Source organism: Sarcophilus harrisii, chromosome 3, assembly GCF_902635505.1.
Source record: "Sarcophilus harrisii chromosome 3, mSarHar1.11, whole genome shotgun sequence".
In the NCBI taxonomy this organism is placed as follows: domain Eukaryota; kingdom Metazoa; phylum Chordata; class Mammalia; order Dasyuromorphia; family Dasyuridae; genus Sarcophilus; species Sarcophilus harrisii.
The window spans coordinates 274,028,647-274,050,339 of NC_045428.1; the positions used below are offsets into that span (position 1 = coordinate 274,028,647).

At 32.2% G+C, this 21,693-nt stretch overlaps 1 protein-coding gene across 6 annotated transcripts in view; it reads left to right on the forward strand.

Moving 5' to 3' along the window:
* The window catches only part of RPS6KA3 (ribosomal protein S6 kinase A3), a 97,539-nt gene that overhangs the window by 39,755 nt on the left and 36,091 nt on the right, over positions 1 to 21,693 (forward strand). For all 6 annotated transcript variants that reach the window (XM_031959505.1, XM_031959506.1, XM_031959509.1 and 3 more), the window contains 7 exons: positions 3,593 to 3,674; positions 9,477 to 9,557; positions 10,568 to 10,647; positions 11,238 to 11,344; positions 18,532 to 18,569; positions 18,750 to 18,892; positions 21,140 to 21,210. In XM_031959505.1, the coding sequence (XP_031815365.1) occupies positions 3,593 to 3,674; positions 9,477 to 9,557; positions 10,568 to 10,647; positions 11,238 to 11,344; positions 18,532 to 18,569; positions 18,750 to 18,892; positions 21,140 to 21,210 (602 nt within the window). The remainder of the gene's footprint in view (positions 1 to 3,592; positions 3,675 to 9,476; positions 9,558 to 10,567; positions 10,648 to 11,237; positions 11,345 to 18,531; positions 18,570 to 18,749; positions 18,893 to 21,139; positions 21,211 to 21,693) is intronic.

A 21,693-nucleotide genomic window follows, 5' to 3' on the forward strand; every position in this document is an offset into this window, starting at 1 on the left:
ATTTAGGAAACACTCTGTTTATTTATTTATTTTTTTAATTTAATAGCCTTTTATTTACAGGATATATACATGGGTAACTTTACAGCATTGACAATTGCCAAACCTCTTGTTCCAATTTTTCACCTCTTACCCCCCCACCCCCTCCCCTAGATGGCAGGATGACCAGTAGATGTTAAATATATTAAAATATAAATTAGATACACAATAAGTATACATGACCAAAACGTTATTTTGCTGTACAAAAAGAATCAGACTCTGAAATATTGTACAATTAGCTTGTGAAGGAAATCAAAAATGCAGGTGTGCATAAATATAGGGATTGGGAATTCAATGTAATGGTTTTTAGTCATCTCCCAGAGTTCTTTTTCTGGGTATAGCTAGTTCAGTTCATTACTGCTCCATTAGAAATGATTTGGTTGATCTCGTTGCTGAGGATGGCCTGATCCATCAGAACTGGTCATCATCTAGTATTGTTGTTGAAGTATATAATGATCTCCTGGTCCTGCTCATTTCACTCAGCATCAGTTCGTGTAAGTCTCTCCAGGCCTTTCTGAAATCATCCTGTTGGTCAATTTCTTACAGAACAGTAATATTCCATAATTTTCATATACCACAATTTATTCAGCCATTCTCCAACTGATGGACATCCATTCAGTTTCCAGTTTCTAGCCACTACAAAAAGGGCTGCCACAAACATTCGTGCACATACAGGTCCCTTTCCCTTCTTTATAATCTCTTTGGGATATAATCCCAGTAGTAACACTGCTGGATCAAAGGGTATGCACAGTTTGATAACTTTTTGAGCATAGTTCCAAACTACTCTCCAAAATGGTTGGATTCGTTCACAACTCCACCAACAATGAATCAATGTCCCAGTTTTCCCACATCCCCTCCAACAATCATCATTATTTTTTTCCTGTCATCTTAGCCAATCTGACAGGTGTGTAGTGGTATCTTAGAGTTGTCTTAATTTGCATTTCTCTGATTAATAATGACTTGGAGCATCTTTTCATATGACTAGAAATAGGGAAACACTCTGTTTAAAAGAAAAGCAATGTATATGTTTATCAAGGACTTATCTGATAGTATTAAGTAGTTATCAAATGAGAGAAAGTGACTGTCATCCACAAGTACATTGGAACCTTTTTGAGGACCTCATAATAGCATAGGTTCATGTTTTGCCTTACATTTTACCTTCAGAAAGCATGATCTCTGGAGAGCTTCTTTAAAAAAAATTTAAAAAGAAAATAAATGACAAAGACACCATTTTGGATGATGGGCGTTGATATTTTTGTAACTTTATTTCTTTAGAGTGATGTACAAATTACTGCATTTTAGAACTAGAGGGAATTTTCCATTTCTTCTAGTCCAACTTTTTTATTTCATGCAGAATTGTAGATGTATGTTACATCTGTAATAATTATAATGTAATAATTAATTTCTTCAGGCCAGAACTCTGAGGGAACATATCAGCTTGCACAGTGTAGAACTATCTCCCCCTGAATAAAAGTCTAAAGACACTGGTTGACAAATCTCCTTGAGTTAAGTGTCTGTTTTGTTACTTTAGTATTTTAGTCTATAAAATGAGTTTAATATATATTTCAGGAAATAACATCCAAGACCCCAGTAGTTGCCATATTTTTTTTCTCCCTAGACTAAAATTTGAATACTGTATTACAAATACATTCCATTAACCAATCCAGGTCAAATATTTTATATTGAAAACAACCATGCAGGACTTAAACAAGTCAAATAATAATAATAGGTAGCTTTTACCTAATACTTTAAAATTTGCAAATAGAGTGTTAATCGTTTTATCTTTACAATAACCTTGGAAGATAAATATTATGAATAACTTCATTTTACAGATGGGGAAACTGAAGTTCAGTGATCTATCTACTGTATCACCTAGCAACCTGGCAAGGAGAGACTTTGTACTGTTGAAAAGTTAAGCCAGAATAACTAGGTGGTGAAGTAGATAGAGCACCAGCCCTTGGAGTTAAAAGGACTGAGTTCAAATCCTGCCTCAGACATTCTAGTTTTGTGATCTTGGGCAAGTCATTTAATCCTCATTGCCACCTCTTTCACTCCCCTCAAAAGTTAAGCCAAGCTTTTGTTTGTTAGGCATTTACAATTATGCCAATAGCCCTAGTAAGGCTAGAAATAAGAATACTACTAAAAGATGGAGGGAAAGGTTTAGAATGGGGAAAATGGATTTCTTATTTATAGACTAGAGCAGAGCTATATAGAAGACTTAAGAGAGCTATCAGATAAATATCCTAATTTTCTCTATGGCTTATTTAATTTACATAGATTTGTTAAGCTTTGGATTTGTAAATATTATCCATTCTTGATTAGTCTCACTAGATGATTTGCCTGTCTGTATAAATCTAGATATAAAAAACCTGTTTCTTAGTTATATGATTCCTGAAGATTGACTAAAAGGAACTGGGGAAGCTGAGGAGTGTTTCTAAGGTTATGCCATTTTACCTCTTCAAGGCTATACCCCCATTTTAAAGCCTTATTCTTAAAGTTTATTTGTATACTTTGTGTTGACCTTTTGGTAGACCTTTGAGAAGTAATAAAATTCATTCCTGTTTTTCAAGGACTAATGAAATATTGGCCTTTTGCTTTTTCCTTTTCTACCTTTCTGGTTGCCTAACAAGAAGAAAAGCTAAAAATTAAGTTTTCAGTTCTGAATACAGTCTGGTTAAAAAAAAAAAAAAAATGAAACATCAGACAGAAATGCCTCACAAAGTACTGCCTTGAGCATTGTTATTTCATGATAACATCAATATGTTATTTTTAAAATTTGCTAAAATCTATCATTTGCTTATTTGTAACATTGTTCCTACAAAACTAACTCCATACAATAACTTTTTTACTAGTATGAGGAAGGTTATCCCTCAAATCCTCACCAAGGATTTCAATTATCTGGGCTATCTTATTACCATGGATCATGCAGAGTAGGCTTTATCCACATATAATTGGTTGACTTAATGCCACACGGTATTTTGAAAACAACCAAACTGTTAATAAATATATGCACCATTTCTTTCATTGAATTAAATGGACATTTGTCACTTTATACACATTTGACTCCTAGGCAGGACCTCTGCCTACAAGACCTCAAACCCCAGGTGGGATAGGGGTAAAGGGTGGTACAGAGGGAAAAGTCTGCAGAATGGTTCATTTATGTTAAGCCAGAACTGATTGCTTATTTTGTTGATTAAACTACTAAGATAGTTTAATCCTAATTAAATATTTGAAAATTATTTATATACAAAATGATTTTTGCAGTAAGAAATTATAAATAAAAACTATACACCATATATTTGTACAGGCTATCTTTAACAAGTGGAAAGCTCTTAATTATAACTTTTAGTAAACTAAAACTATAAGGTTTTGCTGTGTGTAATTGTTAAATTTGAAAAGATGTAATTCTATACATAATTTATGTGCATCTATCTAATATTATACCACAATATAATCTAATTGGGTTATATTATATTTTGATTTACTATATAAAAGAACAGTGTTTTGCAATGCTTACATTAAAAAAAATTGTGGGGTTTTTTTTTATATCAAATAGGTATTTCTAGTAAAAAAAATCTCAGGATCTGATGCTAGACAGCTTTATGCAATGAAAGTATTGAAAAAGGCCACACTGAAAGGTAAGTGCTTTTTGAAGTTCTGAATTTTATTTAGCATGAATTCCTACATAATAACTTAAAATTATACCAGCTTTTCATAATCTATTTTTATTTTCCTTCTTAAGTACATTTTTTTTTTTTTTTTTTTTTTTTTTTTTTTTTTTTTTGGTAAGTCTTTATCAAGACTTTATCAAGATGATCTGGAAGCATATGAAAAGTAAGAATGCAGATGTCTGGCTTTAGAAGTTCTAGCTTACTCATAAGTTGTATCTTTACTCCCAGATGTAGACCTGACAGCCTACAGTACTACACCTATGGGTTTGATTTTCTGCTTTGTTTTAAATTATTTAGATTTCCTTGTGCACCCAGGGACTTTCGGTAAGGTATCATTTTTATAATCCAGATAAATATAGTATGAAATCTATGGATTTCATTTTGAGAGCTTTTGGCCTCATATCTAAAGGTTCTAGCTACTTTCTATAATGATAATGATTCTATTGGAAAACTGGAAAATAGTGCCATATAATGGAAAAAGACTTACAGTGAAACTCAAGAAACCTGATCTCTATCACAAATTAACTAGAACCTTGATTAGGTCTCTTCATCTTTTAGCTTCAATTTTCTTATCTGTATCTGAACTATATTTTAGCTCTAAAAATAGAATTCTGTGATAACTATTATTATTAAACTTGATTTTGGGAGGCAGAAAGTTGGGACAAGTTGAAATAGTCCAGGTATTATGTAAATTCAAGGTGAGGTTATAGTTATGGGTGTACCAAGAAGCAGAACTGAACAGTATCATTGGAAAGGAAAATAAAATTTGTCAGTTAAATGAACATAGGGAGAAAGGAACAATTAATATATGATAGTTGATTTCAAGGGAGTAACATGATAGATTTGTGCCATCTTTTTCTTAGCTACAAAATTGAGCTAATTTTAAAATACATTTGACCCCCTCACTTCTCAAAATGTAGATGTTAAGTTTATAGACTTTTCTCTTGAACATATATAGTAATTTATCAACTACAGGGGAGAGAGGCAAAAAAAAATTTTTTAACTTTTTAAAAATTTACAATATTTTCTTTTCCAAATATGCATATAGTTTTCAATATTCCTTTGGTTTTATTTGTTTGTTTGTTTGTTTTTTTGTGAGACAATTGGGATTAAGTGACTTGTTAGTGTTAAGTAACTAGTAAATGTTAAGTGTCTGAGAATCAGATTTGAACTCAGGTCTGATCTCTTGACTCCAAAGCTGGTACTCTGTCCACTATACCATCTCACTATCTCAACATTTATTTTTGGAAGACTTTTGTGTTCCAAATTTTTCTCTTTCCCTCGCTCTTTGCCAAGACAGCAAGCAATCTGATAAAGGTTAATTATTTGTGGTTCTTTTAAATATATTTCTTAGGGGACAGCTAGGTGATGCAGTGGATAGAACACTGGCCCTGGAGTCAGGAGGACCTAGTTGTATGACCTTGTTACTTAACCCCAATTGCCTCACTCTCCCCACTCAAAAAAACCCCACATATTTCCATATTTGTCATGTTGTGCAAGAACAATAAGACTAAAAGGGAAAAATTAAGCCATAAGAAAGAAAAATAACCAAAAATGAAAAAAAACTGCTTTGATCCATATTCAATATCCATACTTCTCTCTCTGGGTATGAAGAGCATTTTCTATCTGAAATCTATTGATTTTACCTTGAATCACAGCATTGTTGAGAAGAGCCAACTCCATCACAGTTGATCATCAAATAATCTTGTTGGAGCTGTGTACATTTCATTTAGCATCAGTTCATGTAAGTCTCTCCAGGCCTTTCTGAAATCATCCTCCTGATCATTTCTTATAGAACAATAATGATTCCATTACATTCATATATAATAACATATTCAGCCATTCCCCAATTGGTAGATATTCATTCAGTTCCCAGTTTTTTGTTAATATAAAAAGGGCCACCACAAACATTTTTGCATATGTGGGTCCCTTTCCCTCCTTTAAGATCTCTTTGGGATACAGGCCCAGTAGAGACACTGCTGGATCAAAGGGATGCACAGTTTTATAGCCCTTTGGGCATAGTTCCAAATTGCTTTCCAGAATGGTTGGATCATTTCACAATAACACCAACAGTGCATTAGTGACTTTTTAATGTATCCTTCTGTAAAGTGAGAGGAATACTTGTAGGGTGGTTAGGACCATGGATTCCTTCTCTGTGACCCTTGTCTTCTATCTCTCAAACCTCATAGATTTTTGCCTTCTCTCAAAACAGTATTTAATCCATAGAAGGATTTTATTAATTTTTAATTTTAAAAGAATCTTCTTTATTAATGAGAATATTGTCAGGAGTATTCCTTGAGAGGCAATAGAGATTTGGAGAAGCAGTGCCTAATTTTTTTTTTATTTATTTTTAGCTTTTGACAGATCTTAAGTGGAATTCATAGTTCAGATCCATTTCACAAAAATAATGGCAATGGGTCATTATCAGTTGAGGAATTTGGGGGTCAAAGTAATCAGGAGTCAGAGAAGGCTTCAGGAAAGGAGGTGGCATTTGGTTTGAATTGTAAGGTCTGATTAGGAATTTTTTAGACTGTGGAAAATTACATGGAGAATATTACAAGAACAGGCTTAAGTAGAGAGAATAGTATACAGAAGTGTTGTGGAAATGGAATTTATAGGACCTGATATAAAAACTTAGGGGAAAGGAAAGAATCAGATAGAAAGGAGACAGTTAAGTAGAAGTACCAGAACCAGAAATAGTAATGTCAGAAAGAAGAGGTTTTAGGAGAAAGATAAGAAACTCACTTTTGGACTTGTTGAGATTTAATTGCCAGTAGGAGATCCAGGTAGGAGTATCTTGAAGACAGTTAGAAATATGGATCTGAAACTCAGATGAGGTCTCAGGTAAAAGAAATAGAGGAGTGCTAAGAGATTGGGAGACTGACATCTCAGAAACAGAGGAGAAAATAACCAAGAGGAAAGTATGTCCAAAGTCAGAAAGATCTTGCAGAATGAGAAAATTTAAAGACTTTTGACCTTGACAATTAAGACAGTATTGGTCTAGACTTGTGAGGGAAAAAGCTATCTGCATATAGAAAGAGGATTATGGGGACTGACTATGAATAGTATTTTCACCTTTTTTGTTCTTGTTTGCTTCCATTTTTTCCCTTTTTGATCTGATTTTTCTTATGCAACATGATAAATGTGGAAATATGTTTAGAAGAATTGCACATGTTTAATATTGGATTGGAGTAATATTGGATTACTTGCTATTTAAGGAACGGGGTGGGGAGAAAGAAGGGAGGAAAATTTTGAACACTAGGTTGTACCAGGGTGAATGTTGAAAAACTATCTTTGAATGTATTTTGAAAAAAAACTTATTAAAACATTAAAAAGAAAACAAGACAGCATTCGTCTTTGAACAGTTATAATAAAGGAGAAAGTAGCTTCACTTAAAGAGCTTAATAAGGGGAAGTAGAAACATCCACAGACTAGCATTTCAATATTTCCTAACTCTATACTCAGTCTACACTAACTATAGTCTTTGACTAAAACAGTGATTTTCAAAGTTCTAATCTATACGCTGGTCTCTTGTATTAATATTTACAATTTAGTGGTTTCTTTACTTTTGTTTCTGTCATAAATTACATTTCTCTTTGAAGTTTTATCAAAAGTTGTATCAAAAAACAGATTAAAAATCATTTATTTGAACTGTTTTTGAACCATAGAGACCTTAGAAGAATACCATAAAGGCCTTAAAACTGTTTTCTTGTTTCAGGCAAGGTTTAGATTTAGTAATGCACTACAACATAAGAAAAATTTATTCAAAGGAATGTAGCGAGCATAGGAATGTTGCCAGCATAGATCAGTATAACAAATTCCATTTTAGGGTTTGTAGTTTACCAGAGCAAAAGAGAACTCTCATTCTATTCTGAACCAGTATACTAATTAAAATTCTTGAGCATAGGGTGATTTATATTTGCTCCTAGTACTTTTACATAAGCAAAAGAAACTAGGTCAAAGAATTTTTATACAATCTTATATCAGAAGAAATAAAAGAAGACTTAAGTGAATGAGACTCTGCTAATTTTCAACTCTGTTTAAACAAGGTCTCCTCAGTGTTACATATAAGGAAATGTGGAAAATAAGACTATTTAAGACAGCAGTTTTATCCTGAAAGAATAGAAATACTAGATAAGCCCCCTCCCTATCTTTCTGTAAATAAAAAATTGAGGTTGAGAGAAATTAAATAACTTTCTCAGTTTTACAGTTAATTAGCAGTAAAAGCAAGACCTGCCTCCTGACAACTCAAGTGATATTAAAATGTTAAGGAAAAAACAGCTTATTGCTTTGCATAGACTAGATCAAAAGAGGTAAAAATGAACTCCTGCTGTGTCTGGAATGTGAAATTGTTGCACTTGCTAAATATAAAATAATAACGGCCTAGGTACAGATTATATAGGTTACATTGGATAACAGGTAGAGCTGAATATAAAAAATATCAAATATATTTATATAAAATATAAATATATATATATATGAATCAGCTAAATTTATTGTTAACATGATGGGAATAAATGAAAGAGGAAAACCTCAATAAAAATTATTGGAAAAGTGGTAATAGGAAAGATTGGTTACACAGTAATGGAAAAGATAAAAAAACCTTGGTTTAAGTGCAATGAGTTTTAAATATAAGCAGGACTTTCTTTCACATGAATGTCGGTGCCGTCTAAGAAGAAAAAAACATTAATTTCTTTTCCCTGTTTGCCCATTACTATCAGGAGCACTATTTCATTGTTCTAGCCATGAGGGCAGTGATTGCAGAATAAAAAGATCAGACTTTTACCTCTTCAGTCTAATTCATCTCTATCTGTATTTTTGTTTCCAAAACAAAATGTTTTGTTTTCCTCTTTAACAAAGTGACTAACACATGTAATTTAGAGTAGAATCCATGTAGAAACCTTACTCAAAGGGGATAATGAGAGGATGTGAAAAGAGCAGTCTGGTAGTGCAGTGGATACAGTGCCAAGCCAAAGTCAGGAAAACTCATCTTCCCGAGTTCAAATGTGGCTTCAAACACTTCCTAGCTGGATGAACTGGCAAGTCTCTAATCCTGTTTGCCTCAGTTTCCTTATCTGCAGAATGAGCTACAAAAGGAAATGGCAAACCTCTTTTGTTTTTTCTTTAAAAACCCCAAATGGGGTCATGAGGAATTGGACATGATTGAAAATAACTGGAAAAAAATCAGAACTAATACCAACTCTATGCCTTTCTACCACAAAATAGTACTCTTGTTGTCCAGATTTTATAAATTTCTGTCAGTAGCATAATTTTTTTTAGTCATTAAGACTCAAAACTTAATAGTTCAACCCTCCTGTCCTATATAAAATAGAAAAAGAATATTTCAGTAAATGAGGCTGTTCATTTTCATTCCTCATATCCCAAATATATAAGACCTTCATTTAGCTCTTTTAAATTTCATCTTAATAGGTTTGTCTAGATAGCATAGCCTATCATACAAAAGCTTTTTGATTCCTGACTCTGTCATTCGCTGTGTTAGCAGTTCCTCCCAGAGATGTTTCAACCAATTTTAAAGCCAGTTTCTAATGTGCTTTTTTCTTTTTAAAAAGGAGAAAAATATTTTCGAGCCATATTTGAAGCTTCAAGGAATTCTTTAATATAGTTAACTTATTAGTATTTTGTTACTTTCTAGCAATTCAGATGACAAGAAATTTTATATTTATATTTACATACGCTTATATGCACACAAACATGGCTCTAAAGATTTCAGAGCTATTCTGATTCAGTTATATGGGCTGTGTCTTACAGTTCGAGATCGTGTTCGGACAAAAATGGAACGTGATATTCTGGTAGAAGTTAACCATCCATTTATTGTTAAGTTGCATTATGGTAAGTAAGTTACTGAAGAATGGGAGAGGTTACGATATATATTATATATCAATAAAGATAGGCTGGATTTTTAAGTAGTTTCATTTACCCGTCCTACAACTATAGTTGCTTAAACTTAGATTGGTCGTTCATTTTTATCTTGCCTGAAACTAAAATATTTACTAAATAATTCACAAATAGAAAATTATTTTACAATTGTTTGATGTAGCTCATAAGATGTGAAAAATTAAATATGTGCAGAATTTTATTTTCTATTATGGATGTTTAGTACCCAAAGCTTGATAAAAATTAAAATACAATACCTAAATAGTAGGCAGTAAGAGGCATGCATATGTGCATGTGCGCATACACATTTAAATTTTAAAACATGTGCTACCATTTTTCCTATAGAAATATTTGTTTTAAATTATTCTTATAGTTCAACTTCTACCATTTTCCCTGGAGTTTGAGCTCTTATTGCTTTCTCCACTGTATTTAGTTATATTATATAATATAGTTATATATTATATAATATATTGTTTGCTGTTTCCTACTCCAATTGCTAGGTAGTGTTTGTAATAAAAGGAATAGTTTAATATGGAGAAATTTGTTGTGTTTTTGTGTTTCTGGTTTTTTTGTTTGTTTTTGCTTTACACTAACCTTAGTGTTTGAATTTATTTTGGATTAAAATTTAAGTTGATCTTGATGGTAAATATTCTAAAACATAGAGTAATGTTTGAATAATAGTTGTAAGTTGGTAGGAATGCCAGAGATAAATGTCGAGATAGCAGTAAGCCCCCTAGACTGTCTTGCCTCCTTATTATAGAGAATAGTGGCTCTTTAGGTATATGGCTAGATCCAGCCATACTTCATTTTAAATAAATGGGTGTTTTTCTTCATTTCAAGAATATTTTTTTCTAAAACAGAAAAAAATTAAAAATTTTGATTAAATTGTCCAAATAAACACTAAGAAGTATAAACTATATTAATTGGTGCTTACTAATATTTTCTCTTTAAATTAATATTTCCAGCTTTTCAAACTGAAGGGAAACTATATCTTATTTTGGATTTTCTCAGGGGAGGTGATTTGTTTACACGCTTATCCAAAGAAGTAAGTAATTCTGTATTTATTCTTCCAATGTACTATATCTCTGATACAAGAGTCTCATTAAAGAATCAGTGATCCAGAATTATTTTCTTAATTTTTGGTTTTGTCCTGAAAATAAGGACCTTAATTTTAGATAAATGACTAAAGCAATCTGCTGGCATTTCTTTCAGTTATGTCAGATAAAAATAGTTGTAGGTGCAAAGATGTATTGCAAAGACATATTTGAATGATAGTACGATTTCAGGAATCCAAATGTGATTCTCTTATTTTAAAAGTGCTGTGCATATAACAGGCACTTAACAATGAGTATTGAAAGACTAGATAGCAGTAAAGTCATCATAGAATTAAATTTTATGTAATATAAAAATCTTTTGTATGTTTCATATAGCCCTAGAAACTTAAATATTTGGTTGTTCGAATTAGTGCATAATGAAGTTCCGATAATTGATTAGATTAAGTAGATGTAATCATATTTGCAATTTTTTTTTTTTTTTTAGTACCAGAAACACAGGATGAAAAACACTTGTTTTTGTTTTTAATGCACAAGAATAAACTAAAATGAGCACTAAGTAAAATTTCATTTCTCTCCTTAGGTGATGTTCACAGAAGAAGATGTCAAATTCTACTTGGCTGAACTTGCACTTGCTTTAGATCATTTACATAGTCTTGGAATAATCTATAGAGACCTAAAACCAGAAAAGTAAGAATTGCTTTTATTAAATGCATCAATTCTCCTTAATCTTTAAAACAAGAACAAAAATTTCAATGTTTTAAGCTTAAAATTTTAAAGCATGATTGTCAGCAAGATGATAATTGACATGACCAGTTCTAGCTTTATATAAAATTTTGATATATGTAACTCATAAATTTAGAAAAGCAAAAAGAAACTAGGTAGGAAAACTTTGAAAAAAAACAATATTAAAAAAAAAAAAAAAAGAAAGAAAACAATAGTCAGAGGTGGGAGGGCAAAGCATTCCTAACATGAGGCACAGCCAGTGCAAAGGCCCAGACATAGGATAAGAAGTGTCATGTTCAAGGAACTGTAAATAGGAGTGTCACATTATTACAGAGTTCAAGGAAGGACATAAAGTGTAATAAGACTTAAAAAGCAAGAAGTGACTAGGTTATGAAGATCTTTAAATGCAAAAGATTATTGTCAATCCTCTAGGTCATGCAGTCCATAGAGCACATGCAGCTTGCAGTCATTCCTGAGCATACCCTGAACCAGCTTGAAATTGGAAAATATTTAATACAATAAATTAAAAATACATTAAAACAGGTAATATTAATATTCAACCCACAGAGATCCTCATCTATGAATTGTATATGAAATGGCACATTTCTTTTTGAGTTTGACACTACTGGTCTGAGTAATAGGGAGCCAATGGTGCTTATTGAGGGAGCAGGAAACTTGGCCAGATCCGTACCATAAGAAAATCACCTTTGGAGCTGATTAAATGATAGTTTGGAGTAGAAAACACTTAAGAAAAACAGCTAGAAGGCAACATTAGTCATGGAAGAAGATAATATGTTGTGGTATCTATATGAACAGAAAGAAGGAAAAATATAAGAGAAATGTTGTAAAAGTAAAAACAGAATTTCTGCAACCAGTTGGAAATATGGGATGGTTGAGAATAGTTGGTTGAGGATGACATTAAGATTATGAGCTTGGGCTGCCAGGGAGGATAATAGTGTCTTCTATAATGATAAAAAGTTTAGAAGTGGGGAAAGTTTAAGATAGAAAAATGATGAGTATTTTTTGGACATACCTGTATTTGAGATGTTTTTTAGGACTTCCAAGTCTAGATTTCTGAGTTACTATTGGACCTTTGTGATTATAGCTCAGAAGAGAGAATCTGGTTCAGAAGGTCTGGAAATCATTGAACTCATTGGTGCTGATAAGATTACCGAGTTAAATAATACAAGCTTTCAAATAGATATTAAAGGCATTTTTTAAGGTGTTTTTGAAAAGTCAATAGGGAAAAGTAAAACAAACCCAGAAGTGCTACAGATAAGAGAAGAAGTGGAAAAATGTATCATTATGCTTAATGACTTTGAAATTGTTCAAACAGCACCTTCCCAAAAAGCATTAAAGAAAGTTGTCTGGAAGCAAATTTTGCAGATCGTCTAATATAAACTACTTTGGAGAATAGGGCAGAAAATCAATTGAAAACTAAAATGTTTACCCTGCTCCTTGGAGAACCCAGCTGAGGTATGATTGTATACATTTATAGTGGGCCCAATTAGCAGTTCTGTGATTTCCTCCAGTTTCATTCAGGAGTACATAAATAGAAGAAAAGGAAGTAAATGCTGGCAGTAAAGTAGGAGATGGGGTCTGGTTAGGCATGACCTAGGGCAGAGTAGAGTAAAGGAATGAAGGCTGGAGGACAATGTCAAGTAGAGCTGGCTCACATTCTATATGAAGGGAAGATTATTGTTATAGTTTGGGAATATACCAAAATAGTTTGGGAGAGAATTAAGGTGTGAAAATAATAGAGATCATAGTGCTGATAAAAGATAAGGTTAGGCATCATAACGCAGAGGGAAAGATGGAGTTATAAAAGATTACAATCGGATAAAAGAATTTCAGAGTTCCAGAACAAAGAAGTGAAATGCTAGATGGTGACAAAAAAATCTAAGATTATGACCCAGAGTGATTTGGCTGAAGTTACACAGGCAACAAGAATTCAGATTTGAAAGTAAGTCTTCTTACTCCAGATCACTGTCATTTTGCTTTGGTATAAAGTATTTTGTTTGAAAGTCAACATTTATTAAGCATCTTATTTGCTAAGTATTGTGCTAAGCTATAGGGATACAAAGAAATGCAAAAACAGTAATCATATAGAGGAAACTATGCACACATAAGATATGTCCAAGATTAAATGGAAATAATCTCAGGCCAAAAACACTAGCATTGATGGAGACCAGGGAAATCATCATCTTTTTTTTGCTGAGGCAATTGGGGTTGTGACTTGCCCAGGATCGAACAGCTAGGAAGTGTTAAGTGTCTGAGGTCATGTTAGAACTCAGGTCCTCCTGACTTCAGGCCTAGTGCTCTATCCACTACGCCACCTAGCTACCCAGACCAGGGAAATCTTCATGTAGAAAGTAGGACTGTAGCTAAGATTGAAGGAACTGGAGGAGCCAGGAGGTGAAAAATAGCAAGGCAGATTCTTTCATCCCTAAAGATATTTCCATGGATGAAGAACAACCAGTAAAAATACACAGAGTTGGGAGATGCCAGAAAAGAGGTCAGTGGCTATGGATAGTAGAGAAATAAAGTGACTGGAAATGTAAGAGAGGTCACTCACCTGTTGAACTTTTTATTTACTACAGCTTGAGAAATAAGTTAAAAACAAAAAGTAATTTTTTAAAATTTCAGCAAGATAAGACATAACAGAGCAGTAGTTCTCAAACTTTTGTTCTCACTATCTTTATGCAATTAACAATCATTGAAGTTGTCCAAAGAGTTTTTATGTGGGGGTTGTATTTATAGATACTTACCTTATTAGAAATAAAAACTAATTTTGAATTTGTAGACCCTCTGAAAGAGTTTCAGGGACTCTCAGGATTTTCTGAACCATACTTTGAGAAATATTGACTTAGAGCAAAAGTTTCTTGAAGGCAGTATTTGGTAATAGAAAGATCACTGAATTGGAAAGTAGAAAATCTGAGTGCTATCCCTGATTAGATATTTGACTTTGGCCAAGACATTTAACATTTGACATTCTTCATCTTTAAAATGAAAAGTTTGATCTCTGAATCCTATTTCAGTGCTTATTTCTGTAATACTTTTTCAGAAGGTGCTGTTTGATCCCACTTAGAAGTAATTGTTTTATATATTTTCTATTCTTCCCCCCTCCTCCCCCCCAGTGTGTTATTACTAGATGAATTTCACTTATTTCTATTTACTTCCCAAGACACCTCTGTAGTTGATTTTTGGTTTGGTGTGGGGGTTTTTTTGTTTTGTTTTGTTTTTTTGTCATTTTCATAATATCTAATTGTAGTGGTACAAAATTTGGCTTCTGGTAAAAATAAACAAGGTCATATGAAATCCTAAGAAAAGTATTTTATTCAATAGTAAAAAGCATTCAAGAAGACATTTTGTATGCAGATATTCATGTGTATTGTAAACATATATGTATATATATTTTTTCCAACTAAAATTCATTGATATAGTAAGAGGCTCTTATACTGACTTTATTACTCTGCCTTTTATCTGTGCTGGCTTCATTGCCCTGCTGCAAATCATTTAATTTCTTAGCACCTCTACTCGCTAAGACTAAATCGCCAAACAGTTCTAAGATTGCATTAGTAGAGTGAATTTCCTCATCAAATAAATTAGAAGTCTGAACTAAAATTTTATATATATATAATTGAATGTTTTTCAAAAATAAGTTGTTAAATCAGAACATTTTCATTATGCCATTCAGATGTTTCTCATGTCCAGATTTTATATTAGAATTTCCTTTTAACAAATGTTGCCAACCATAACTTAATACTAATGGTAGTGCAAATAAAATAATCCTTATTTGATTCACTACCATCGTTTATGCCAACAATGGTAGAGCACAGGTAAAATTATTTTAGAGACTTTAGAGGCCATTAGATTAATATAGTAATTTCTTGTTGTACTATCCTGTCTTTTCCAGACATATTCCACATTATTCCCTTTCATAAATACTCTGGTCTTACAAAAATGACCTTATTTATTGTTCCATATACATAACACTCCATCTCATGTATCTGTATTTTTACACGGATTTTCTGCCCCTCATGTCTATAATTCACTCCCTCTTCATCTCTTCCCAGTAGAATCCCTTTTTTTCTTCATGAGTTGGATTAACTGCAACTTTATATATGAACCTTCCCTAGATCCTATCTACCTGATAATACTTCCCCCCAAAATGATGTTTTGCACATGCCTATATGTTTACATTTTTTCCCTTTGCTAGATGCTGCATTTACCAAAGGCAAGGAATTGTTTTACTTTTAACTTTGAATCCCTAATACCCACCCCAATGCCTGGCACATAGTAGTAAGCCCTTAATAAATGCTATTGGTTGGCTAACATTATTATGAGTACATGCATGTATGTTTCACTTTTTTCTTCACATTTTAAAATATAATCTGTCAGGATAGCAGTAGGTTTTTGAATCCCCAAATGACCAAATGTATTTCATTATAACATGAATAAATGCCAAGTCCTCAGGATTCCTTCAGCATTCAACAGCTTTTTTCCTTTAGTCATCAGCTTCAACCTATGCCTTTTTCAAAATCATAAATACCATCCAAACACTTTCTGATGCTCTTTTTTTTTTAAACTATTATGATTTGTTAAGTGAGAGCAACTGACTTAGGTACATGCTCAATGTCATTTCCTTAAAGAATTAACTTATTTTGGGAATAAAGTAATTGAAATAAAAAGGTAAGCAAGCTCCAGGCCTTATACACCCTCCAGATCTATTTCTCATCCAAAAAGTTTCTGTTTTGTACAAAGTTATCCATTCTTTTGAAAAATATCTTTGATGAGCAAGTGGGCTGAAGAGACCTCTTCATGGACTGAAAACCCAGGATAACATTTGGGATCATGTTTTTGCACATCAGTATAGATTATGGGAACTGTTACAAGTTCCTTTTCTTTTCCTCACAATTTTTCAAACAGAAACTTGTTTTGCTTTTTTTCCCAGGGAGATAGAACTGAACATTGATATAGCTAAAATCCTTTCCAGAGGTACTTCAGAGTAGCCTAGCCCTTGTCAGCATTTTCTGTGATGTTGAGTCCAGTTGCTAAAAATGGTTCACATTCTCATTCTAGATTTATTTTTCCCAGAATGACTTAATGATATATTTTGTTCTAACTTCCATTAATATGCATAAACTTAATTCCAAAAAAAAGGACTATAAAAAACAAAAAAAGTTTTGCATGTAAAAAACCACTGTGTTATTAGCAGTATAAACTGGGTATACTGTCTTCTATAAAGCAGTACTAAAGTTAACATTCCCATCTAGGGCACGGTTCAGTAGTAGATTACTAACACAAGTTTTAGATTACATGCTTCATTATAATTACTTTTTTGCTGCTTACAGTGCTAGAATTTTACTACTGCTAAAATTTGCATTTATTTACTTAGTTCCATTTACTTACTGTTGTAAATTAAAATAACAACTTTGTAGTAAGGCTGCAATAGAATATATTAAGGCAGAAGTATTATAGTTCCAAGTGAACAGATAAGAAATTAAATACTTCAGATTAAATGTTGCTGTAAATGGTACTTCTATGACTCAAACCTAGTTTTCTGACTTTAACTCTCGTTTTCCTTTCATTATACAGCACAATTATATCTAGAAAGTGAATGCCAAATTTTGGGGTCATAGAGTTGTTTTTTTTGTTTGTTTGTTTGCTTTGCCAAATTTTTATAATTTTTTTTTTTTAGGCCGAGAAGATAGTCTACTGTAACTAGTCAGTAAATACCTTTATATTATTTACATATAAGCCATTACCACACAGTCACTTCTTGGATTTTTTTTCCTTACAAAAAAACAGCTGTTATTTAAATAGAGGAAAAACACTTCTTCCAAATTACTTATAATTATAAATTTTGTTCAAAAGACATAAATACTGAGAGCTATTTGAGAGGTTATAAAATTTTAAGTTAAATGTTAGAAAATCTCTACTAAGACAGAATACTTAACTTTAGACGCTCCACCTTTCTCCTTTTTTCTATATTTTCTTCTTCATTAGAATGTATAGTACTTCAGGGGAACAATTTTTTTTTGCTTTTGTATCTCTAATGCTTGGCATATTAGTTGCCACACAGTTAACTGCTAGTTGGCTAACTGACATTTATATAGAACTTTTTATATAGACCTCTTTTGGGTAAATAAAATAATTTACATGTAGCTTATAATCCTTATAAAATCAAGAGGTTCTACACATCTTCATGACAATTAGCTTTAAACATTTTTACTCTAAGACCCTAAAGTATATACTAATGAAAACTGATAAACCTGAAACTACAAAGGAACCTAAAACAATATGCTTTTTTTAAAAATGAAATTTATATGTAGTAGTGACATAGTACAAAGCATTCAAACCATTTACTTCCTTTCCTCTTACTTCCATTTCCAAAGAGTAGAGTCAGCCTCTGGAAGCTAATAATTGCCTATCACACAGTGGCTCATTGGTAGCAGGAGATGCTATCCCCACTGCTGCCATGGATTAGGCTTGCTAATGAAGGTACTAAGTCTTCTTCACTTAAATAAAAGTTTCCCATTTTCTCCTCCCATCTGCAGAGTTGTTTATACAAATTTGGCAACCAGTATATAATAAATGATGCAATAACACATGATTAGAGAAGTTTGCTTTTTAATCTAAAGTTTTGGAATCTAACTGTAAATGATATATTGAATATGTAGCCAATGGCATTTCCAGAGCTGCTTTTGTATTTAGTGGTAACTGTTTTTAAGTGTTTCTGGATCATTCACATAATACCTTTATCTTTGGCATTTGGTATTATTTTATCAAAACATCTTATTAGAATAATAATAGCATATATTAGTGTAGCACCTTGGCTTTTCACAAAATAATACCATGGTGGTTATATCACCTTGTGGGTAAAAAAGTTGACATCTACTGATATTTTTCACAATGCCATTTGGCTCCCCCAATCTTGTTATTTGTTTTATGATTATTGTCTTCCAGGTACAATTTAAAATCTTGTTTCCTCTCTCCCTCTCCCAGTATTATCATTTATTTTTGTAGGTAAAGGTAGAGTTTCAGTTTTAGCTACCTATGACAAATTCTTCTGTGAAGTTAGTTTAATATATTGAATGTTCTACAAACATGATGTTAAAAGATTTTTAAACTTTTTTGTTCTCTTCCAGTATATTACTTGATGAAGAAGGCCACATCAAGTTAACAGGTAAATATAAATCTTATTTTTATTAAAGTATTATTTCCTATCCATTATAATTTGCATTGCCTTTTTAGAGAAAATTCCTGAAATAAATAATAATTATATATTTAAATATAAAATAATATAAATTGTAGATTGTTTTAAATGATAAGTTAGGAAAATAATAAAGTTGATCTTTTTAAACAGATTTTGGCCTAAGTAAAGAATCTATTGATCATGAGAAGAAGGCATATTCTTTTTGTGGAACAGTAGAATATATGGCTCCAGAAGTAGTTAATCGACGAGGTCATACACAGAGTGCAGATTGGTGGTCTTTTGGTGTTTTGATGGTAAGGTTTGTTTATTAAATAAGAGCAAACATGGTATTAATTGCTAGGGAGGAGAATAACAAGACTATGTTAAAAAACCATTTATTTTATATTTTGATTTCCAGTATTTGTAGATTTAATATTAAGTTTATTTTTATATTAGATTGAAACAAGTTAATCCTTTTGTAAAAGCCTTTCTTATTTTAATAACTAAGGTAAGAACAGTCTTATTATGTTACACAATGAGAAAATTTTCAGCAATATTTGTTACACAGATAGAACTCTCTATCAGGAGGGAAGAAATGTAGATAATCCTGAGTTTTCTACCTAGGTTGTCAGGAAATGAAAACTGGCTAATGTATCAGTAGCTTTTTCCGCTGCTTTTACATTGTGAGGACCTAGATGAAAAGATTTGTTGTTTCTTTTCAGGAGAGCCAAAGGGAGCATTTTCTTGTATTTTAAATTAATAGCCAGATGTTTCCATAAAAAACATAAGAAAGAAATTAATCCTCAAAATCCACAGGGATGTATCTTCTTGATATCTCTGCATCTTTTGACAGTATTGACTGCTACTCTTTATTGGATATTTCCTTTTAATTCCATCAAAATTATACTTTCCTAGTTCTTTTCTTTATAACCTCTTTCCTTGTTTCATTCTCTTTACGACCTTTTAATATGAGTCTTCCTCAGAGTCTGTTTTGGTTGTCTTCTATTCTTTGCCTTATTTCATTCCATTTCCAGGGTTACAATTACTATGGAAGTTAATGACTCACTAATAAACCCTCTTCTGAGCTGCAGATTTCAATTTCCAACTACCTTTAGAACATCTCTACCAATTATCTAGCATCTGACACTCAATATGCCTAAAACCAAGCTTCCTTTTAACTTTGCTGTTTCTTTGGTACCACCATTTACCTACACTCCCAGGTTTGTAATTTTGGGTTATATTTGCTTCAGCCTTTTTCCTTATCTCTACTATACAATCAATTACCAGGTCCTGTTGATTACATCTGAACAAAATTGACCCCATTCTTCCCCCTTCTCTGTTACCCATTGCCCTCATTTCAGTAGACAAAAATTCTTGCTGATTTACTCTTTTTTAATTCTTATGTGCTCATCTGTAAAAGAGGGATTTGCATAGTGTCTTTTAAAGTGTCTTCCAACACTTAAATTTATAGTTCTGTGTTCCTCTTACTGCCAGAATAACCTTTCTTATGTATAGATATGATAATGTCATTTTTCTACTTAAAAGGCTAGAGAGATTTTCTGTTTCCTTCTGAATAAAGTTTGTATTCCTTTGCCTGACATGCAAGATTCTTCATAATCTGTTACTGCCTTTCCAGTCTTATCTTATGGATAGTATCCTCCTCCCATATCCTATATTCTAGTCAAATCAGTCTGCTCTCTTTTCTCCATCTCTGCCTTCCTCTTACTCCTTTGCTGCTGCTGTTGCTTCTTGTACCTGGAGTGTTGTCCTCAGTCTTACCTGTTGTGTCCAAGTGCTCCTTTCTTGCTGAAGCCTGTCTTGAATCACTCCCATTCACTAATGCCCTTCAGCCTTATTTCTCACATAATAGTACTTTTTTTTATGACTAATTCATTCACCACCTAATATTGTCAATGCACTCATAATGTTTATATTTTCCTAATTTTCCTGTCATGGTGCTTCCTTTTGTTAGATTTTTTTTTTCCTATTTCTTTAAGTTTTTTTCATTTTTTAAATAGCTTAGTTCTAGTCCTTTAGAGTAGAATTCTCTACTATAAGCTACTCCTTTTCCATAAAATTGATGTACAAAGCACTTTTTTAAAAGTAATTCATGGGACCTTGTTACTTAAACAACAGAAATGATTATACATTTGTATTTTTAATTCTACATTTTTTCTCCCAAATACTTTTGTAATCTTTTCTTTGAAAAAACAGAAAAATAAAACCCTTGTTATGAGTATATATAGTAAAGCAAAACAAATTCATACATTGGCCATAATCACAAGCCATTCCTCAAACATTGAATATATGAATTTTGATATGAATTTTTTTTTTTTTGCCAATTCTTCAAAAATACATAAGAATTTTTAAAATTTGTAAACTTTCAGCTAATAGATTGTGGGTTAAACATTTCTTTAAGATAACTGGCAAATGTTTACTAGTAATGCATATACATAAATCGTATTACTAATTTCCTGGTTCTTTATATTTTGGCATTTTTTAGAGTCCTTGTTTGGCAATCATCCATTTACTTGATGCAGCTAAATATTTTATTTTTACAGTTTGAGATGCTTACCGGTACTCTACCATTTCAAGGGAAAGACCGAAAAGAAACTATGACTATGATCCTCAAGTAAGTATTCTTATTTATACTGTATTATAAAATTAAAATGTGTATTTTATACCTCAAAGAGCCATGATTTCATTGTTGTTGGTGTTCCTTCCTTTAATGCTAATTGAAACTCCTCTATGGTTTGTGGATTAATCTTCAGGAGTTGTTGTGACCCAAAAATACATCACACTGCAACTAACTTGCTGAGTTACAGCTCTGATTTGAGCTACTGTATTCATCATGAAATAGACATAGTCAATCCAAGGGCCTTTTCAATGCAAGCTTCCGGTCTGCTTTATAAGACTTCATGGAAGTATTTTTACTTTAATAAATGACCAAGCCTGGAACATTTGAAATATTGTGAAAAATTGTAATTGATATATAAAATTAGCAGAGAAATAAATATTGCATTTACTGTGTGTTTTGTTGTTGTTTTAAAAAGAAAAAGATCCATAGCTTTATAGTAGTATTAATGACAGCTAAAATAGTCCTACCTTATTCTAT